The sequence below is a fragment of the Temnothorax longispinosus genome, chromosome 9 (genome assembly GCF_030848805.1).
Source record: "Temnothorax longispinosus isolate EJ_2023e chromosome 9, Tlon_JGU_v1, whole genome shotgun sequence".
Classification (NCBI taxonomy): Eukaryota; Metazoa; Arthropoda; class Insecta; order Hymenoptera; family Formicidae; genus Temnothorax; species Temnothorax longispinosus.
In genome coordinates this window covers 8065344-8089740 of record NC_092366.1, presented here as the reverse complement: position 1 = coordinate 8089740, position 24397 = coordinate 8065344, and the positions used below count along the sequence as shown (strand labels likewise).

Genomic DNA, 24397 nt, shown 5'->3' with positions numbered 1-24397 from the left:
ATTTATATTAATTCTTAAAGATAAGTTGATTACTTGCATTATTACTTTGATAGGAACTTCTATTAAAAATTTTGATAAAAGATTAATATCCCAAATCAAAATTTTATCTTTAAATTAATATACGCGGTTTATGCTTTTATATTATATCATTTTTTGAAGTGGCTGTTTGAGACTTGGAATCGTTGAACTAATTTATTAAAGGCAAATGGACTAAATAACCTGTTGTTCAATAAAATTCTATAAAAAAGTTGTTTGCCTTTTTCGAGACGTAGAGGTGCTAAAATTATGATACTTGGAAATCGCCGACTTCTCACACTTTTCTACTTCCAATTTTCTTTTGTTTCATATTCAGCAAATTAAAATCGAAAATTATTTCATGTTATTCACAGATGTTAATTAGGATTATGCAATGCACACATTAATTCACCGATCACTAATGAAAATAATTATAGCCTTTAATCTCTGAAACTTTTACCTTATAATTATGGTTCTATTTCAATTTAACACTGACTGATTAGAATCTCACATTTACAAAATAACTTGTCGCTTATGAAACTGATATTGAAAGTATCTTTTTAATATAATATTTAATATTTTTAGAATGTAGCACACAGAGAAAATGATAATTCCGCGAATAGCTGTTGAGCAGTGTTGCAATCAATATTGTTTTCGAGATTAAAGATGTAGTTTATCGTACTGACCGAGACGCCGATCTTTCCTCGGACAAGCGGACACGCAATTTCAGAACGCAGAGAGACGACATGGATGCATCGCGCAATGCGCTCGCTGCGCTACTGACGCTACTGCATCTCGCGCGCAGCACGTGCCAATCGTAAACATCGACTTACGTCAGACGCGACGTACTCGATACAAAAACCCGTTTCGTCAATGAAAGGGTCACAATGAGAGATCATTTCGCGGACGTAAGATAGGTTGCGTCGCGTGGACGAACCGTTTGAGGAACGAACATTGAGATCAAATAGCGACTTCGCGTCGTGGGCGTTTGACATCACAGATATTGATCGAAAACTTCATATTGGGAGACCTGTCAAACATCGAAAGAAAGAAAGAGAAAGAAAGAAATAACAAATCTACTGAAAAGAGAGCATGATAATGATAAATAATTTTATCAAAAATACTCATTTTTAAAAAATAACATAGAGATGCCCTGATTTAGTGGTTGATTTGACAAATTTGCTCTAGCACTCACAGTATGTACAAAAAAAAACTTGTCTTACCAAAAGACCTAAAGGGAGTATAGACTGTCTTACTCGAAAATTAAAATCCTGCATGTAAAGTTCTTTATTAGGTATTTCTTTCAATTCTTATTATTGGTTCTTTCGCAATAAGACAGCAATGTTAAAATTCGCTATACGTATCAAGCAAACACTTAAGATTAGAGGTAGGAAATAACAAAAGAACGCCGATATTTATCAAAACATGTATAACGATTTATTGAGGATCTATCCAAGCATGTTAAATTTTTTGAAATGCAGGTACCTATCTATATCTACTCGCTAATATTACATCAGACGCGCAATTTTATTCGAAAAAACTGACCGTGTGTACGCATACAGTCCGTGCCTAATTTAGAAGAAGAGTTGTGTGTTTTGTGGAGTCGCCTTTTTTCCTCTCTCTCTTTTTTTTTTATTACTCTCGAGTCAAATTATCTTCCTCGCCGGCACGATCGACGACCGTGTATATGTGTGTGTGCGTGTATGAGTTTGCGTACGGTATATGAAAATTGAAAATGGACAACGGCTAAAAACGACGATATCTATCGCTTGTTGGCTTGCTACGGTAACAATAATCTGTACATTACGATGCGCTACAAAAAGTGTGACTTAATCTTTCCTCTTGGTCATTGTCGCGGAAGGAAAGGAACAGTCTTCTTCGTGGCTCTCTTTCGCGATCGCGAAAAAATTGGCCAACGGCGCGTGCTTACGTCGCACGATTTTCGAGCGAGATCGTATAACATCGATTCGTGTTAATGTTCGCTAATTTTCTCGGTCAGTCACAATCGAAAGTGTTCATGTTCATACATAATTTTAAAAGACTTTAATTATTTTTATAATTTATTTGTGCAATTCCTGTATCAATTGGCCAGTTGGGTCGAAATAAACCGACTTATTTTTAATTTATTTGTGTCATGATCGAAGATCGCTCATAATCGTCATTTGATTTTCGTATTTAGTAATATTACAACCTAATTACAATGTCGCCTAACTCTGTATATACTTTCCGATCGATACGTTGTGCAATAGTATATCGTAAACGATATCGCAGCATAATCGTGCGACATAAACGCGCCATTATGAGATTGATCGCCGATCGCGATCGTGCCGGCCGCTGCAATAAATCTGCGCGATGGAGATCAGCTTACAATAGTTTTGATTGCCAGTCTTCTTTGTATTTCCTTTTGTATGGTTTTTTCTACATTTCACTGATGTTTCCTGCGTTTATCCGAAAGCCGAATATGCTGCGATTGCCGAATGTTCGATTAAACTCTCGGCAGATCTTCGTCGCGTTCGAATGATATTAAATTTCGCGATTACATAGAAATGTTTTTTCGTACATTTAGTTTAACACGCGACGAGATAAAAACAATACGTTTCTTCTGAATTATGGATTAGTTTAAATTTAATTTTATAAGTAATTAACGCAATCGCATCGTTACATAATAAAATGCAGAAAGAAATTTAATAAAATATTGAACATTAAAGTGGAAACCTTAATGCTTTTTATAAAACAGATTTTATTAATTTTATTTTTTAAGATTAAATTGATTAATGTAACAGATGTAACTACTAATTCGCGAGACGCGATCTTGACGAAAGATCGAGAGTAATGTCGATTCGGCATTTCCCAAGTTAATCATCTTTTTTTTTATTCGGAAAAAACGTGCTTTGATTTCGCGTCGTTCGTGACGCGACTCGTAAACTCGGCTCGTTACGTGATAATCGATAAAGAAAGAAAGGCTTCAAAGAAAGGCTGGGATCGGCTACACGATTTTCCGATGGTGAGATTCGGCTCTCTGCGCGGCGACGCAGGTGCATGTATATCGAGAGAAGTATGCCGATCACCCAAGAGAAACGAGCCTTTTCGACAAATCGAGCGATGAAGGGGCAGTTTGTTTTCGATTCGATTCAATTCAATTATCGTAATTACATCTGCTCGATAACGGGAATATACGAATGAATATCGCCGACTTTGATTCGTCGGAGTCGGATACGCGATATCTTGAGATGTGACTTCCTCCACGAAGAATTTACAACTAGTACCAGAAGAAACGGGTGCCCGGGATCGATTCTGTTTCTTTGCGTCTTGCGACTAATGCCTTGGGTAAAGATAACAATTAACAGAAATCTTTCTTATACTGGATTTGTGAATTTTTCGAGATATTAGAAATTGAAAAATTACGACACGCGGAAGCCATTACGACATGTTTCCGGGAGAAAGGATAGAATATCCAATGATTTGATCCTGGATGAATTAAGTAGGGTGATAAATGAGAGAGATACTAATATAGAGCATTATAAATATCAGTCATTTCAATTATTAATCTGTTATTATGTACCCCAATAAGTTATATCGATAACTTGTTCGAGTAGTCTTTTTCTACGCAACGTTCTTCAGGCAGCATTATTCATCCAAGATCGGAATTGTTGCGCGATTTTTTTTTACGAAACCGGTCCCTGGCACGTGGTGCGTAAACACATCTATGACATGTGCACGACGAATTTTCGATATCCTGTCACGATCGACGATCGAAACAACGTCTAAGCGGTCGTCCAAGCAAAGATTGCGAAGAAGACGCCTGTTTCTTTCGAATCTTATCTCGTGGCACATACTCGATGCTGTCTAATGTTTTCGTCGTGATAAAGATCACGATAAACGCGTCGACGTAATTAAAAGTTCACGAAACCAACGCTTCCGAATCGAGACGCCCGATTAATCGTTTACGGTGAGAGACGAAACGTGATGTTCTCGATCGCCGAGCGTGACACACAAGACCTACTTAATTGTGAAAGACACGATCGAATCTACGATTCGAAAGATCGATCTCGAGAGACTCGATAATATAATATCTTCATTTTGTACACATATCTGAATATTGAACAATATTGAACAATAAACAAGTTTTTGTAATTATTTAATTCGATATTTTAGATTTATAATTTCTCATAATAATTCAATAAAATTTAGTAATAAAAACAAGTTATATAACGTAGTAAATATGATTGGAGAAGAAAGATAAAAGCGGGGAGAAATTATATCTCGATAATCTCGAAATCGATCGGCTATATACTATTACACGGAGAAAAAGCTGATACAAAATCTATGTCCAATCAGAACCGACACATACAGATAGGATAAACTGCATTTAGTCGTTAATATAGCGATTAGCAGTGATTGGTTGCTTCTTCCCTTACGTTACGCAGAAGTAGAACTGTGATAGGTATCGACGTTACATTTTTACTTTGTTTCTCTTTACAATTTGTCATCTATTTACATCACTTCTCACGATGGCTTATAATCGAGTCTTATATCACGTGTGTTTTACGGTATAATCTACAATATATAATGTCGAGGTATAATACCGAGAGATCGAACGGCGAGTCTCGCTGACTTATCGCTCGCGAGAGAGAAGAGATTTCTTCGCGTTGTGTTCGCCAAGTAACTTTTCGCGATATTATTCGCGTATCATTCCTGCCAGTCGGAGTATATAATATTTTATGCAATATGCGTCGTTCTATGCTACAATGTGCTGTACATTATATAAAATACCGTAAAATACGAAGAGGAAATGTGTCAGCTCGCGAAATGTTAATTCTTATCGGAAAGAGTTACTTTTTTTTTTAATGAGATAATGTAAAATACAAAACTTTTTCTAAAATTGATTATTTAATCAACGAGGTATTAAGGGAACACAAAAATATAAAAGCCGTATTAAATATACGTTAAGATTAAAAATTTTTTAAAATTAAAGTTAAAGATATATAATATTCAACTGGAAAGGTTTTGTTTACATTTTTTTACAAATAAAATTCTAATTCTTTGCTCTTATTTGAGTTAATCCAGACGAAAATTAAAATTTCGCGATTTTTTGCGAAAATTCATCGCGGAAGTGTCGTATCGATCGTGGACCGTCGTCGATACAATCGTCTCTTGTGACTTTATTTTCTTTTATCTCTTGTGATTTCCGTCGAAGAACCGCTGCGCTTCCACGACTTTTTATTTCTCGTTCCATCCTTCCGATGTAATTACCATTACAATATTATACAGAGCGTACAGTGCTGGCTCTACTAATATCAATGCAATCAGCGTCGCGACGAGTTGTACTGTGCCATGATAGTAATAATAATAATAATAATCATCTCGTCGGCGTCGCTTATCTCGAGTGTTCAAAATACAAAAATTACACGGCGGAGATCAGCCTCTCTACATATCTAGATATATATATAATTTTTTTCTTCTCGTTCTCTATCTGTGATACAATATATACGTATATTACATGCTCCACTCGCTACCGTTTTCCTTATTGTGTTGCGCGAAATATTTTCCTTTTCTTTATTACATTTCAACGTTTACAGAGACCGCAGCGGTCTTCGGATGATTAAAGTTACGAGGCTCCCTTCGCGAGCGATCGGTGTTCGAAATTCGCCTCGAGTTGGCTAGAGGAAGAAGAACGCCATTTCATATATTATATGTAAGTATATCGACAGGCTGTCATAATTAATCGCGTCGTAACGAAATCGATTTTGTCCGCGTTGAATGTGCGTTTCATAATCGGAAAACAAAATTCACAATCTCAAAAGGTCAGTATACGATTAATCGTTCGATTAACAAATTTCTACGTAATTTTTACAATGTTCGCGTTGAACAGAAGTTGCAGTATACCCTGTATATGTTTTTGATCTTCCGTATATGAGATTTCTGATACAGAAGATCAACTGAATAATCATAAATATCTTGGAACCCGGTTAATTATCGGACAGTCCGTGTACGTGTATTTGTGTAACAATGTATAAGAAGGCATTGCCGGAGCAGCAGCTTCCCTAAATTATTTTGGCCGTGAGTTTAGGGTGATTTCGGGCCCGCGAGAGGTCGGCGCGAATGGAATTCACGAGTTGGGACGCGCCGCACCCGGGCCGCGAATATATTACATACATACACACACACACACACACACATCGACTAAAACCGCAGAAGGGCTAACGTCTATGTGTAATATAGTCGGCGTCGAGACCACGTTGAGAAGAAAGAACTCTGTCACGAGTTATTAATCTTAAGAGAAGAATGCGCTGAAAAAAAAAGGAGTTAGTTCACTCGTTTTTACACGTACCGCTTTACGCACATGAGTACACACTGTCGAAGATCGTCGATTTCTATTTACAAGATCGCATTAACTGCAAGTCGGTCTTAATAGTAAAGTAGTAATTAGACACATGAGCCCACCGAGAGGTCTACTTGTCAAGTCCTTTTAATCACGGATGCGGGAATTCGCAGGATCCCTGTCCGTGATTAAGATGCTCTCATAAATTCCGTGAATCAACATCTTTTAATATAAGCAATTGTTACCTACTAATCAATTATTGCAATCAACGATAATTAATTAATAATAATTAATCTATGTCGTATATTAAGAAAACGTAGATATTGATATTTTGCGTATTAAGTCCGAAAAATCGATTAACATTAATTGATAACTATTTCGTATTGAAGAAATTAGTTTTTGCGATTACTAATATCTATTTAATTCTGTTAATTTCTGAAATATTTATATTAAAAGTGTCCGTTTTATTATTATTTGTGACAAACGCTAATTTTTCTTATTGAATTATCAACATCTGAACAATTAATTTTCCACGTTATTTAGACTCGAAATAATTAATTATCCCGTTGGGTTTTACGTGCGAGAGAGCATCGCGGACGAAAACTACAATTCTATTTATAGGACGTAGGAATACACCAAGAACGAGGAGACACACGAAACACGAAATCGGAGGATCGATGATCGAAGATCGAGCGTGTTCGCGCTTGAAACTTCGTCTCCGATTTTCGTTCAGTAATATTTATAAAAAATAGCACTCCCGCCGAAGCTTCTCTGAAATATCTTACAGTCGCCAATCTCAAATTTTTCCCCAGTCGTTATCGCATCCGTCTGAGCCGTCTGAGGCGAAGGCTCGATCAGCGATCGTTGATCTTAGAAAACACCACGTTTGCTGCTATTCTACACGAATATCATTCACGCGAAAAAAAAACAAAATATATATGTATATATATATAGAACACGTATCGTCAAAAATTATTCTTGAAGTCGATCGCTCCTTAGCATTTTAAATATATGTCGATCGATCCCTTAATGTTATATCGAGGATTAATCGTTGCCCGATGTCGAAAGATTAGAGCAAAATCGTACGAGGGATATTTGTAAGCCCACGGGCTTACATTTAAGGTAGAAGGATTCTTAGGTTCTAAAACGGTGGATTATCCGTTTCTGTTTTTTCACAGCGAGAACTCTTTCGCGTGCTCTTTGAAAAGCGAAGAAGCGTCTACATTCTATTTCTACCTATGTACATCAATAGCCTCGCGATCGCTTAAATGCTAAGACATTTGAAAAGGCTTCGGGTTACTTTCAAGGTACGCCAATATCTCCTCGAAGTCCTCCGAAGGATCGTTGAGTATTTGTTACGGTGAACCCCGACCGGGCTCATCCTCGTTCGTACATAGGATGTTTGGTAATAGGCACGTCTACTGAACAGATCAATATCTTATAATGTAAATTAAAATAGATTTTATGCTGATCGTATTTTGGAATATTTTTCCGCGATTTATGAAATTCTATTATTTATTATCTTATTATATTTAAGTTGAAAAGAAAGTAACTTTATTTTCTAACAGTTTATTAAATATATTGGTAAGATCTATCCTGGTTAAATTTATATTAAAAGGTTGGAGATATAAAGTTCTTAATATCTTGAAGAGATAGTGAAAAAAAGTGCGTATCAAGATTTCGTTAAAATAAAATAACATGAAATAAAATATGTAATTTTTTGATTTTATTCTATTATTTTATGCAAATAAAATTATTTAAACTTTCGACAAAAAATGTCACATGAAATATGTTTCATTCTATATAAAACGTACATATTTCCGAACACCCTGTAGATTATATCGAATTATGAAATATGTTTTCGCGTGCTTCCGTAAACACGCAGTCTGTACAATCAGACGACTTCGTCTGATTTCGCGCAATTTTATTATCCTTTGTCTTAAGTCCGTTCGTTTAATTTCGTTCTGTTCGATGTGACCTCAAATTTATACCCTTTTTTTATCTCCCGTCGAGAGAATACAAGATTGTTTATGACTCGGCAAGTTCGATTTATCGCGATTACTTTTTTCGCAGGATATTTTTAGTCGTCGCGATTACATTTTATTGGTTTGTCTAACCATTACGATGTATCTTTTGCGCGGAGTCCTTGGCCCATAGAATATTTATTATATATTCTTGCATAAACTTGACATGCTTTGCCAATGGCGTGGCTACAATTCTGCATGTGTCCGTATTTATTAATAATAAATGCCATATCATAAATTTGCACGCTTAAAGATTTATTACACACTATTAATATAACGTTTTAGAGTATATCAAGCACAAATTTTAATTTAAATAAAGTTTCAGATTTTATTTAACTTTTATTTTAATTTATTTTTATATATATAGAGATTTAATTTTTATTTTTATCAACTTTACCTCTTATTTTCTACTTTCTATTTTATTCCTCTTTTATTATGCCTTGAATTGAATTAAATATTTAAATATCGCCAATCTCTAAATAATTAGATATGAATACAAATAATTAGCTTAAATAAAACAAAAAACATAATTATTATAGTTTAAAAATAAAACATTTTGAACACGTTCAGAAAAGATGGAAATTGGACGTGCGGAGTGGACGCACGAGCCGGAGGCGAGTGCGATCACCCGCACGTCCAATTTTCAACCTAACACACGTGTTACACACCCTATTTTATGTTGCAAGTGCGTGGAAAGTGGTCTATCACGCACGCGTCGCGTGCGTAATGGGCCACTTTCCATGCACGTATGACATAAAATTTTTTTTTACGAAAATAAAGCTTCCTCTATGAGGAAGCAAAATGTAGGAATAATTAAAAAAAAATGTATGAAGAAATTAGCATTTTAATTAATAACAGAGATTATTAATATAAACATTCTCTCCGTGTAAGAATTTTTATTTCAGAATTTAACTGCCTTTTCTTACATCAAACGCGAATAAGAAGAAAATTGCTTTTAGCATTACCATTTATTTTATCTACGATTCTTGTGTATCGCGATGCTTTAAACGCGACTAGTAAAACGCGCGATTGCGAAAAATACGCGCAAACACACGTCTCGTTTGTATGCTGCTTTAAGACTCGTAAGTACTGCGTAACTGCACGGATGAAGCTTCCTCGTCTTTTCGCACCCTTCTTCTGCCGATGTCACTCGGCTATCTTCTGCCGGTCTTTCGACGCCTCGCACTTTCACGAGTACCGAGGGATAGATGCGTAAAAGTCACATTCTGCAGAAGTTGTATAGATAAATTATTATTCTCCGTGATAAAAATGACTTGTTAGAAAAATTGAAAAGTATATTAGAAAATAAAAATTATATGTGTAAACTGAAGAACAAAATAAATAATACCTTGAATAATTGAAAAAAAAATTAAACAAATTAAAATTTAATTAAACCTTTTAATTTACAATAGAACTTCAAGTCACACTTATAATTTCAAAGTTCGAAAATTTGAATTTTTATTACTTAATGCGCTTTAATATCCTTCAAGCCGATGATCTTAAGGTGTCATAAATACGTTTGCCATATTTCTTTTATTAAAATTTAAGTAGAGTAAAAAGTCAGGTTTTTTTTTAAATCTCGCTTGAATATCGAGAACGAACGATCGAAAAGTTACGCGGGGAATCGGCGAGAAATCAAACGAAGTCGCGCTCGATTCGAGCAAGTGTGTGTATAATCGATAACGCTCATTGTCACGATTCACCTTACGTATTCGCCTAATATCGCACTACTCTTAAGTTGTATCGACGTACAATAATAATTGTAAACTTGATAATATTAAGGCCTCTTAGTTACTAACGACAAGTCGTCACAATTTTTATATCTCTGATCACTACGACTACACGCTACCGATAGGAAAGCGACAAGAATCATTTTTATTTCGTCCCACGGTCTACAGAACCGCCGAGTATCGACAGCTGTCGGCTACCGCGTACTTTCATCTCCAAAACATCGCAAAATGAAGTGTCTCGATTCCTGAAATTAAGCAATTTACATAATTTCTCTCGTATTTGCATTTTGTTAACCGAATACAGCGACGTGTCTATCAATCCCAGAAAAATTCACAGAACATTGTCTTGTTACTTTTACAATTTGTCTCTGTCGTTACTCGCACAATCGTCTTAAAACGGTTTTCTCAATGCTCAGTCATTTTAAACGCGATGGGCAAGACGCAAGTGAAATCTTTCTTACGGCGTAGTTTCTTGGTCCGCTTTGAGAATGTCAACGAATCAATAATATAGCCTCCGCAGGGGGAATGTAAATAAAATCATTGGCGAGACGCGTTCGTCGTCGCGCGCGCTCGATATCGGCGGGTTTCTGTCGCGAGAGATTCCAGCTATTTACAATGAATACAAGCTTTGTACAATCTCACGTGTGTTGACGAATCCTAAGAGCGGGGTATAGCGCCGATACGGCAATATAATTGCTCACCTGCTGCCTCATTAATCGGCAACGAGATCGCCTCGTAACAATCGTGTAACTTACCATCTCGTTATACTAATCGCCACCGCGCTGTTCAAACGACTTCTCTCTCTCTATCTCTCTCTGACGCAATGTTTCTCTGTGCTTTCGCAAACGAAATCAAAATAAAGAAACTTGCGAGAAACGTGTGAGCGAAAACCAAAACAAATTAATCGAAATTAATTAACTCAATTAAATTAATTGTCAAGTGCCATTCGTGCTCGCAGTTTATGCGTTGCGGAAACTTAACCGGATGCTTAAAAAAAGCCAGGGAATGTGGAGACGTGAGAGAATGCGGGATTTGAGGATTGTGCGTGTGCGTGTATATGGACCGTGCCAAATCAAAAGACAAGAGAACCATCGCTTTCGATCCTTTTACTCTTTTTTTTTCTTTCTTTTCCGTAGCAACTTTATTGTTTCGGTGCATCTCTCTCGTGCCAGAGCCACTTTCCATAATGAAGGCATATTCGCTAGTGTGGAGTATACGTAGCTTGTTTATTTTTATGTTTTTTTGTCGCTTAATTACTCGTTATCTCTATAACGTAGGTACCTTATCACCTAGCCTCCGCTATCGTAAATTCATACGACGCATCGTAAAATGCATACGTGCGCGTATACCTTCGCGTCTCAAATGCAATGTGCGCGCGCGCGCGCGCGAGCACACGCGCGCGCACGTATGTGTAAGAGGACCACACACAAATGCGTGTATAAGAATGCGCAATTGATTTTCGTATCGAAGTAAATCAAATGTATCCGACTGACCAGCTACAGCGAGCTTACGTATTTACAAACTTCGTCATTTAATTCGTCTACTTTTAATAGGAAACATTAATCGCATATTCTTCTCCTCCTGACGACGGAAATCAAAATCGGTACAATTTTAGTAAATCGAAATTTCTATTTCGTACATGCCTGAAAATTATCTCTCTCATCCTCGCGACACAATCGCTAGATAATATTACGAATTATTTAAGATTTCAAATCCTCTCTGCATCTAGAGGGTGTTCCTGCGATAAGTAGTGGACTTACGATGATTCGCTATGAGACTGATATATTATTCCATTGTGTTAATATTTTAATTCAAACTTAAATTTGAATTAAAAGGAAATAAAGTTCTAAAGAACTTTAAACGAATTAAAACAGCATTAAGTTGGCTATTTAATTATTCCGTATTAACTTGTAGAAAAAATTGCATGGAGGAAATAGAAGCTATACCTAAATTATACCGATTTTAGTCCTTAATTATATTCACACATGTCATACACATACGTATCCAGTCTTACTTCCGGTTTTCTGTCTTTCCCGTTCGCTCGTTCTTGATTGAACTAAAATTGTAAACCACATAGGAAAACTTTGCGAATTGCGCGTCTTTCTCGGCGACGAATTGCAATTATGTTCGCTGGATGTTTATAAAAAAAAGTCGTTCACACACTTTTTTCTCGGTTTGTCATCGCGTCGCAACAGTCTAGAAAAATTTTGTAGGATCACGCGGCCGCAAACAATCGTAAACAAATCCATCAAGTTGACAAGTTAAAAACGAGATCGTCTTCAATAACTCATAGTTCATAATTTGAACGAAACGCTATTCTCCAAACTTCTCCATACTGGGATTCAAACGGATCGAATCGAACGTGCTAATATATATGTGCGCAAATAAAAGTTAAATTCAATCGTCAGTTGTTATCAATTGTTTACTAAAAATATGAAAGGTAGAAAAAAATAAGAATTGTCATCACTCCTGAGGAAGAATTAAAATACTTACTAATTAATCATGCGCGCATATTATCAACTTATTATCATATCCACATGCTCGAAAATCTCTAGCTTACGCTTGACTCGTATCCGGATCAATCTCGAAGCTCGAAAGGAACGTTGAACGAAAGTATACGACAGAAACTTCGGTCGAAACACTCCGGCGTTTGTAATATAAATTTAACAGCGGCTATAACCGTAATCATGCATATTTAGAACATTATCTTTCCGTAAAACAAAAATAATTTCTTTATTATTCATCGATTTCTAATCTGATTTCTTTTAGTTTAACTATAAATAATAGCAGAAGGATCAATTTTTTTAGTGTCATAGATATTTTGTGGTATGTATAATTACATGTAATATTTTAATAATTATTATTACGAAGATGTACGATGTCCAACGTTTCAGCTCTTTTTCGGTCTGCCTCGATAACACTATAAGCCAGAAAACTGTATGTATTAATTAAACATCACCTGTCAATCGAAAACCTCAAAGTCTCATCAAACACTAACTTTGATCAGAACAGTTAAAATCAAAGAATTGACCTTTGATAATTCTCAATATATGAAGTCGATTAAGTGATTAAAAAAAGAACAAGAAAAAAATTGTTCGAAGCGGAACGTAGCAGTGCAGTATAACTAATCCAAATAGTTAAAGTTCACAGATAGTAGAGAAAGAGAAATCGATCTTTGGTTATAATAATTATTAAATGAGTGTACGACACACACCACATATATCGATGAGTTGATTCTAACTGATCCTTTCTTTGTTATTATTTCTATTTATTTTATATTGAAAAGTCGTTCGGCTTGCTTCATTTCAATTTAAAATTATAAACGACGGAGGTATTCGAACACAAAACATTTGCATTAGCGCGCATTTTGCAATCGCGACGAATCACCTGATGAACCTGCATTTTATGTACACGATGAACACGATAACTTATTTACAAATGATGAAGTGAGAGAAACGTGCTACGCTCTACATACCTCGAAAATGATAAGGTGATACGGTACGGTGTTATAATAATTACAGAGAGGAGGATCTCAGACGAAAGAAGCGAAGAATCAACGGATTGTTACGGAAGAAAGAATGTACTGATTTTTATGAAACACATATGTAATTTCACAGAGGTATACTGAATTCCGTATAAATCGCATATAACTTATACAAGTTATCGTGACGTAAAATTCTACGTTCAAGATGAAAACATTTTAATTAAAGTAACTACTGTTTTCAGCGTTATGCCCGTTCTAGACTGGAGGATGAGCCGACTCTCGGCTCATCCGAGTGAGTGGTGTAGACGGGAAAAAATCTATAGTTTATGTATAGTTTATGTCACGTACACTATAGAAGGCGGATGAGCCGAGAGTCGGCTCATCCTCCAGTCTAGAACGGGCATTAGAAAAATTATTTTGACGCGCAAACGTCTCTTCGACGTTACTTTCAGAGTTTAAGGGGATCCTGCAGCCGTATGATTTACCGACATTATCGTTAATCAATGGATCTTTTAATTGGCTTTACAGAATTGCAAGTTCTTGGTCTAGAATTAAAGTCCGCACAAAAATCTAGGGTGGAAAACGCGATTTTATATCAAAAGCACCAAAAAATTAAAAATATTACTTATTGGGGCACATACACAGCTGTCACCTGACGACAATATTTGCTTAAAACAAAAATTCTACAGTTTATACGTACATAATGTTTATCATCCACCCTTGGGAAAACATGTAGGAATAATATCGTGTAAGTAGAAGTAAGATTCAATGCGTACAAAAAAAGATCCATCTAATAATTATTTTAGTAATGTAAATACGGATGCAGGATGACAAGAAGAGCAGCAACAGTAGTTGCCGGATCTTGCGTAAGATGGCGAGCAATCGAAAAAAGGACAGATGTCATTTCGTTAGACAAAGACAGATATAGGGAAAACAAAATTAGAAAGGTTGACATTATCGACATCGAGGAAGTTCGCCAGTCACTGCAGGATCCCCTTAAGATCGGAATTTCGCCCTAAAGTATTATGCCCGATCTACAATAGCTGTAGTAAGCTGTAGTAAGCCTCAAGATGTAAGAAACTGACCAATCACAGTCGATTATTCTCCTCACATTCGCCTGTAATTGGTCAATTTCTTACGGCTTGAGGCTTACTACAGCTATTGTAGATCGGGCATTATGCCCGATCTACAATAGCTGTAGTAAGCTGTAGTAAGCCTCAAGCCGTAAGAAATTGACCAATTACAGGCGAATGTGAGGAGAATAATCGACTGTGATTGGTCAGTTTCTTACATCTTGAGGCTTACTACAGCTTACTACAGCTATTGTAGATCGGGCATTAAACATTCGCAATACGCGGCGGTAACGTTGCCAACGAAAAATACGCAACGTCAGATGTTATTTGCAGTATCGACGAGTATACGAATATAATATCGGCCATCGGCGTGACGAAAACGCCCAGTGATAAACGCATCCTCCTCAACTATGCCACAGCTATGCACGTCATATATGCTATCGTTCTGTAACAGCGATAGACACTGCAAATCGCGTATGCGTGTGAAGAAATATCTATACATTAGCATAGAAATATTTAGAAAGGATCAAAGAATGCGACTCGATTCTTCGTTTCGTTAAAAATTTTCGGATCAACACGCCTCGCGATTAAATAGCACTCTCAATCGGTATCCAGCGAGCTAAACAAACGTCTTATTTCAATTCCCAAAGTAATATCGATTTCCGACTGAATGCCGCAGCTTTTAGTTCTTTTTTCACATTTTCAACGTGTCCGCGTTTATCATCAAGATATCTCCCCGTTTCGATATAATGTCTTTTAATTTTTTATTGCTATATATATTTCTCTGTAAATTTTCAAAATTAAGTTTGTAAAAAAAAAACATTTTCGTCTAGGAATTAATTTTTTTGATTACCTTTTCTTATATGTAAAAAATCAATTTGTGACTGTATAATCTAATAAATCTACAAATGTACAAGTGGAAGATACACGTTTAGTGTAAAATGCGAGTTTTTGGGTAGTTGAAAAGTGCGTGAAATAAAGAAAAATCAAGACGAGAGATAAAGGAAAATATTTTCATAAAAGAGCATTAACACGCCATACAACAGTTAATATTTTCACACGTTGTGTCGCAATGTAATTCGCGATAATATCAAACCGATATCGCTATATTTTTTATACCGTCGGCGAGGGTACCGATATTGGTGAAGCTTTCTCAATCCAATCTTTAATGCGCTCTCTTTTGTGGGCCACACAGTCGGCACATCATTTCTAAACGCATAATTAACGACTATGATTAATTTATGCGTGGCTATCATAAAACGACAAATTTTCGCATTTCTTCATGTGTAAAAAGAGAAAACATGCATTTTCCTTTTATCATTAAGATGAGAACCAAACGTAAGGCATGTCCCGCTAAATTGCTGCTACTTCCATTTTTCTCTCACTTTGTCCTAAAAGTATTTCATCGTCGGAGTTACTACTGGCTATCTAAAATCTCTTAATCTAAAATCACACGTAATTATGTGCGCCCTTCCGTTTTTTCTGTACATCTTTCGGCATTCCCTACGGGACCTACGGACACGAGACACGCGACAAAATGAGAAGAGAAAATATTTAGGGATAATAAACGATATAGTTGTTGATTTCGGAATTTCCTGTAGTCACGCGGAAAGAATCACTGTATTCGTCAGCGAAATATTATCGGAAAATAATTTAACTACAAGTATGCAGTCACAATATTTCTCATCGTCACAATATTCTGCTATCAAAATATTCGTTTCAGCTTTTCATTGTTATGCGTCTTCTCGTTATTAATTACATTACTCGATTGATGATTTCGATGGATAGCATCATTTTGTGTTGTGTTTTATTTAGGTAGATTTATTGTGCCTCGGTCCTATCACTTCTACACCCCTCTCGAAATTATCATTTTATTAGGGTTGTTGAAATGAGGGTGAAGGCAATTCGAACGATCCCCGACAATCATATATCTCAAGTGCGACTCGAATCAAATATTTGTGTAAATATTCGACGAAACGGTCGCTTGAAATGCAGTAAATAAATTCTTTCAGTTTAAATTACATTTTTTTCTGACATATACTATAATTTTATATGTAGAATGAAATTTTAATAAAACCTTAAGAGGATCCTATAGCGAAGGCCGAACTTCTTCGATGTCGATAATGTCATGTTCTAGTTGTACTGTTTTCTATGTTATATATCTATATCTGTCCTTGTCTAACTATAGGTATCTGTCCTTGTCCGATTGCTGCGCCATCTCTCGCTACACGCAATACTATACTTATCCTATCAACCTGCATGTACTTTTGCATATATAAAAGTTAAAAGCATGACACTTTTTTTCTAGACTTCTATCGTAGTTGTAATTGCACGATATTGTTCTTCAATGTTTTCCCTAGAGGACTAGTATCTCATTTTGTATATATAAACTGCAGTATTTTTGTATAAGCAAATCTCAACATCTCGAGTACTCGCAACCCGTCGCGTCGCGTAAAAGAGTCACGGTCGATCTCGCTCCGCGTATACTTGGCACGAGACACTACCGTGTCTGATATTGTCGTCAGTGGCAGCTGTATGTGCCCGAATTTGTAATTTTTTTCCGTTTTGGATGTAAAACCAACCCTAGTCCTCTACATTTTTGTGCGTACTTTAACTCAGTAAAAAATTTTGCAATTCCGTAAAGCCAATTAAAAGTTGTTTGCTTTTAACTAAATGTCGGTAATTACTGCCACTATAGGATCCCAATTCTTTTAACAATCATTTGAAGAAGAGATTTAAGATTTAGAAGATTTTAGAAAAATCAAATCGATCGTAAATGATTATGTGTTTAAAACTTTTTATTGTTAGCATCCAATCACAGACTTGAACAAAAGACCGTCGATTATCGAAATTCGCTCGAATCGCTCGGATTCGCGTGTCCAATTACTGTCGTACGGCAGTGGCGCTTACAACGTAATAAAAAATAATACCGATACTTATTCACACACAGAAACGACCCATCATTCTCTTCCGTCTCGATCCTCCGCGTAGATCTTTCTCACCGGAGACTTAGACCAGACGTAAAATCAATGGATTCAGACTTCCGCGTTTGCAGTCCGTTTCACGCCGAATCTAAAAAAATTACGCCGGCTTTGATCCCCGATTTTCATTCTTCCGTTTTATTCTCTTATATTTCTCTAGCTATCTATTCATTTAATTCTTTCCCTCATATATTTCTCTCTCACTCTCTCTTCCGCTTTCATTTTTCCGTATCGATATCATCGCGTTCACACGATAAGTCGGCAGTGCGTTTATTGGAAAAAATCGCGATTCTACAATCGCGCGAGGAAAAACTCGCGTTCGCGAGGTAAATGAGGAAAAATTATCGTCGCCGAGATGGATGAAAATCGTTTTCTCGACGCGGAAATTCTCGAGATTTTTCGAGATCGGCCAGCGACGAGAAAGGTCGTTGAACATCAGTACACGTGGCTCGCGCATGCCTTCGAAAGGACGTACTCCTCTTTTTATTTCCTAGTCTGAGATCCAAGGAGTCCCGTCGTTCGAGAACTCGATCTTAAAAGACGAGAACGAGCGAACGTGGGATCGGGAACAGTTACGAAGGAACAGGACCCGAGTTCCTTTCGTCCTATCGAGGCAGCGAGTTGTCGCGGTAAACGCAGAAGAGTCGTTAAAAGCTCCGAGCCTCATCGTTCCTACGACTAATTTTCATCGAGAACAACTTGAGCGTTAACGACGATCCTTTAACACGTTTCTTTCGGAATCCTTCCGATCCTTCGTCTTCAGTTCTTTCGTCGAATTCCTATAGTCGTCAACTCATTCTTTCGAAATCACTCTGTAAACAATTTGCCTATCTGCTCCGCTAATTTTCCCCCCGAATGTAAAGTTTTCGGAAACCAACAAAAGCGCTCAGAAACCTTCATTCTATTCCGTTAACACAATCATTTACGTTTTCCTTGTGAATTTACGATCTTAACATCCGCGTTTGCGACTCGCCGCCGTAACATTCCCACACTTTCCGTCCCTACCGCATTTTCATTCATCGCGCGCGTCTATCCGAATTTTCATCTACCTTATCCTTCTCTATTTCAGGAAGGACAACTTCAATCTAGGACTTATTAGTCTTTATTTCCAGCGAATACGCTGGTACGCTCATTGGAATCAAATGCTTCATTACCAATGCTAACGCTAGAGTGGAAAAGTGCCGATAGTACCACCTTTTATCCCTACAGTCGCTAACACTACTTTATCGCTTCATCAAGAAGGATCGATGACGACGACTTCTTCTTCGACACGTCGATCTTCTCTTCTCTCTTCTCCTTTCCTTTGGTTCCTCTTCGTAGCCGATTTGTCGCCGATTTATCGAGAGCCGCGTCTGAACGCTCGCGGATGATCGATTCGTTCGCACGAGATTTAGTTCTCGCTTCGGCAAACCGAGAAGATCAGAGGAAAACACGGAATTTTCTTTTCCGGAAAAGTTTTCGAGTTTTCGCCAACCGGAGAGAGAACAAATCGTGCGAATATCCTCGATTGAATATCTCGCGCTCCGTGGATACAAATCCGCAAACATAATCTCGTCAAGGATGATACAATTCGAAGGGGGACTTTGCGCTCTGCTGATCTTCGGACATCCTCGGAAATCCTTGAACGATGTATCTTACCGAGGATTAATTTTCTCGCAAGTGTTCTCGCGTGGCTATCATCCAGAGATATCTCATCGAGGTCGACCGGATCCTGGAGCTATCCTTCCCGAGATATCCTCGAGAAATATCCTGTCAAGGTTTACTCAATTCGGAATAATAATTTTATTGTTACCGAGACGACGTCCTCGGAAGATATTCTCTCAAGGACAAATCTATTCGCAGCGACACTCGAGGGATATCTTGCCGATTCAGAGCTATCCTTTTACGTCTCGCGGCATCCTCGAGCAAAATCTCCTGTCGAAAACTATTCGATACGGAGCTATAATCTCGTCGATGCGAGGAAACGTTCTCGAGGAATATTCTTTCGAGGACGATTCGGTTCAGCCTGACATTATTAGGAATATCTCTCGCCGTCGGAGGATCCTTGATCAGGACAAGGATTTTCCTTCCCCTCTCTCCTGGCACTTTCCCCTCTCGCGCGCGCGAGCATTCGCGCGCGTGTTCGATCATAAAATGGCCAGCGCGACCTGTACACGTGTGTAAAATCTAAGAAAAAAAAGGACTGGCCCGGTCTGTTCGACGCTCGCGTTTACTTAATAGCTAATTAATTATATCACCCTCCCCACCCCTTCGCTCTCCCGCTTTCACGGTACCCGCGATTCCAATCCTCGGGAATCTCTCCCACCGCTCTCTATTGGAATTAATTGGCTACTTTGTGTTTTAAATTGGCTAATGTGTATGTGTGCATAGACGTGCGCGCGCGCGCGTGTATATGTGTGTACGTAAATGTATCTCTCCCCTCGATCGTGTGTGTATACAATAATACGTATAATATATTGCTATATATACATGCAGGATGCGGCGAAATGCGTAGAAAAACGACGATATGGCTTTCTTATAAAATTCCAAGTCAGTCTTCCCTTGGAGAATATTTGACACGTACATGTAATGTTGTTCTTCTTTTAAATCATTTTTTAGTCGTCAATATTGATTCTTAGAATTTTCTTCGGATCTCGTGAGTATTACTAAAGTTCTGTAAATACAGATAATCACGATATTCCATAAATTTAAAGAAAATTTAGTAATCTATCAAAAAATTCTTAAGATATAAATTAAATCTCAGTTCAAATATCGAAACAGAATTATTGTTTACTTTGTTAAATATTTTGATTTTGATTAAATTATGATTGAGAGTTCCGGAGAGATAGCTCGTTAAAGGAAGATCCGAAAAAGAGTAGCCAAAAATGTATTTTCAAAAGAAAATGGAAGAAATCTTCTATTTCCTCGAGGCGTATATCTCTAGGGAAAAATTGAAAGACCTTCCAATTCTCTTTTAAGGAATGTGAGGAAATCTAAAAGACCATCTTCTCTTAAGTTTCTCGAAATGTGTTCTTACACGAAAGTCGGAAATACTCATTCACGTATTCATTTAACACTTACAACAATTTAGCAATTGCAAAAAATATTTTCAACTTAAAAAAAATGGTACAAGTCATTAGAATAATTTCTAACGTCAATATGAAAATTGCATTTCTGGTATAAATCGAAGAATATAAGTTCTTCGAAAGTCGAAACTTCCTACGCATTTTTCTACGCATTCCTACACGATGTCCCATGCATATATACGTATCAGCTAATCGAAAATTGAGGCTACAATGTGCGGCAGTCTATTGTCTCTCTTGGCTCTTCTCTCCGCAGCTTCCAGTTCCCCGTTTTCCATTCTTCCTCTCCCTCCTCTTCGTTCTTCTTGTTATCGGTGACTTACTATCTTCCGATCGGCGAAGATCCTCCTTTCTTCGCGGGGGGCGCGACACGGAGTCGTCGTCACCGACTCGAGTCCGACGGTCCTATCTCGGGGACGGGCACGGGGGGAAGACTTTTTATTCCCACTGGTGTGGAGAGGGTGGCAATTCCGAGGGGTGAGCCACCGTGGAGCTGCAAGTCGTACGAACAAGACATTAGAGGGGCGACGAAGGGAATGGGGGGAGAGGGGGGCTGAGAAAGCTAGGCTAGGGGGAAAAACGTGCGACCCTTCTGCGGTAAAGCGAGTCGACCACCCTATATAAACGGCCAACGGTATTTCAACTGAAACAATCTCGATAAAATCGCCATTCCGTTTATTACAAACTTAAATTTTTTTTGTATGAAGTTTGAAGTTTATTATTAAGCGACAATAATCTAATTACCGTGGAGAGTAGTTAGGGCGATCGATCGCAGGGCGAGTGAAGGGAGAACGGGGTACAGCGTACAGCTACGTGCGAATCGTCGAGCTAACTCGTTACGACCGGAAATCAGAATTCCCGGATATTTAGCACGAGTAAAGGTTGATTACAAAATTGGGAAATATTTCAGAACTTTTTACAAATCATTTGAAGAGTTTAAATTCAAACGACTGGATGTATTCAATTGAATTAATTATTTAATTTCGAATGAACATTAATCGAGACTATTATATCGCAATTAATCCGTATCAAATTTACTTGCTCGGCCATTCGCTTTCTCTAATGATCGAGAACGCGAAGTACGAAACGCGGCAATAATAATTTACAACTATCATTTCGCACCTCGATGTTCTCGATCGAGACTAAATCGTAAAAACTGAAATCGTCAGCGAGCAGTGATAGTGCGGTGTGCTTTTTCTTTTCTTTCTTTATTCAAAACCGTTAGATGTAACATCATCTAATTTTTGCCTAATTCTTTGTCATAAATACAGGGAACACAAAACAATTAATAGGTAAACTAAAAGCGTATGTACAAAATAAAAAGAAAATTCTTTCTAAATTTGCTTATCATGCTCAAGAACGTAATAATCGCTACACCGAATCAAGGTTTCTCTTTCGTTCGTCTCTTTGATGATAGATCACTCTCTATCTTGGCATTCAACTTAATCGCCAAGTGACAGCTGACGTCGGTAATTATTAATTACCGTTATCGAATTGGAGCACGCGCTACCCGCTCGTGACGATCATTCCGAAGAATTGATGAATCTCTCGACTCTCAATAAGCAAAATAACAAAAACGTTCGTCTGATTTCCATGCAGCTGTCAGCACGCGTGACAGCCGATCGTCTCTCTTCTAAAAGTATTTCTTTCTCTTTCTCCCTCTCTCTCTCTCTCTCTCTCTCTGTCTCCTTGCTTAAATACTTTTTTTGTCTTCAATACAAATCTACTTCCGTCTCTTTATCTCTTTCGGGCTATTCTTCATATCGAAGTTAATATTAACCTAATATCGGGGACATTATGGAACAGGAAATGTGCTTTACATCAGATTACAATTCCAGGTAAATTTAGGGGGGAGGTTGAGGGTTGAGGAGATATATGCAGATCTTCGAAAGAGAGTCTTCGTCTTTTTCTTTTCTTTTTTTTGGCGCGTCGCGACATCATCGATATTTCTCTCAACTGAAGGCTGCATGGTGGATCAGGCCTTCTTTTACACTCACAATGCCAACGACGAAACAATGTACTCCGTTCAGGTATTTCCTCTGTTTTTCTTTTGTGCACGGGTAGCAGAATGGCGAGACAATGACGGCGGGTATGTCATGCGCTTGCGAAATCGGGGTGACCGCTTGCAAATTACTGGTATTCAGATTAGTAACGCTCGGTTGCACAACAAATTGTGACGAGTTAAATTTTCGATTTCCGAATCAAAACTGTAAGCCGAAAATCCAGTAAAATTTAAATTCTTTTAAGACTCTGACAAAGATACAAATAATTTTGAAAGATATTTCTCTTTTTATATTTTTTTACTATCATATTACAAATGTGTATAATATATTAATGTCTCAATGTATCAATACTCTACAAGATGAGCGGGTTCAAAAACGAGATTAATTCGCAATTGGCGGATATTCCTCGAAGATCGTAATTGTTTCTTTTTTTTTAATCATTTTTTTTTTTTAATTCTTTCGGACTCGCTAAGTAGTCCCGAAAGTGGGCCAGCAGCGATGCGATTTCTCGCTTCAGCAACGCTCTCGCCCAGTCGAAACAAAGAGAGAGAGAGAGAGAGAGAGAGAGAGAGAGAGACTTACACAGAGGGGACGAAAACACTCATCAAGACAAAGGAACGGCCGAGTAATGCCGGGTATATTATTCGTCGCGCGGATGTTTAAGGAGCGCGTTAATTGCGCGTACGCGAAAACTGCCGCTAATTAGCATCGCTGAACGCGTTTCGTCTGTCGTCACTTAAGCCCGCGTCGCTCGCCCCAAAATCCGTGAAAACTGGCGCTAGATTATCCCTAATTTCCGCGCGCATATCCGCAGAATTTATTTCTGAAACTCGTTTCGATTAATTATGCACTCGCGCGACTTTTCAATTAACTCAGCTGCTGCGAATAAAGGGTATTGTTGTACCGAAACAAAATAAGCGCGTGCAGTTGCACTTTTGAATAATATGATTATTTACGAGATATTATTGAAATATCACGCTCGCGAGTATTTTGAAGCAAATATTCGGATTACATTCGACGAATATAATCCATTTCAGCAGAGAGTTTCTATAATAATGATCCCTAATTTAATCTACAATAATTGAATACATGTTATATTTTATAAGAACCGTACTCAATCCGGTTTTAATCATTTTTAACGGGGTTAATTTGAGAATTATCACCTTACATGATATTAATACTGAATTAATACATTATTATAAATTTTTTTCTGCGAATCCCTCAACACAAAATAATTTTATCGAATTCACGGAGAGATCTTCGAGGAGTTTTATTTTCTCTCTCTCTCTCTCTCTCTCTCTCTCTCTCTCTCTCTCTCTCTCTCAAAACGCGCGAATGCTTAATCAACCGCTCGTGATGCGGTCGTGGTGATATCGAATTCATCATGTAATTATATTTAATTATAAACAAGTGTGTCACCCCATTCGAACGCAATCAACCTGCCTTGACACGAAATACGCGACGCGACCGATCCGATTTGGAGATGCGACACGCTACACAAGGTGCCTTCGAAATCGCCAATTACTCCTTTCCCAATTTTTAAACGTGTACAGATAAACGTTTGTAATAATCGTTGCTAAATTTACTTATACATGCGTTTATCGCTCATATAATCGAAAATCGGAAAAGGACCGACGATTATGAGCGATTTTAAAGGCACATCATGTATATCGGTCACACGGCAAAATGTTGGGCAAAATGTC

The 24397-nt window shown here is 37.5% G+C and overlaps 1 protein-coding gene across 2 annotated transcripts in view; it reads right to left on the bottom strand.

Moving 5' to 3' along the window:
* Positions 1 to 1429: 1429 nt before the first annotated feature.
* Positions 1430 to 24397, bottom strand: part of Nmo (serine/threonine-protein kinase nemo) — a 121658-nt gene continuing 98690 nt past the window's right edge. For both annotated transcript variants that reach the window (XR_011733494.1, XM_071787593.1), the window contains one exon: positions 1430 to 21184. Coding sequence is in view for 1 of the 2 variants with exons in the window: in XM_071787593.1 (XP_071643694.1) it covers positions 21130 to 21184 (55 nt within the window). In the remaining variant the exon portion in view is untranslated. The remainder of the gene's footprint in view (positions 21185 to 24397) is intronic.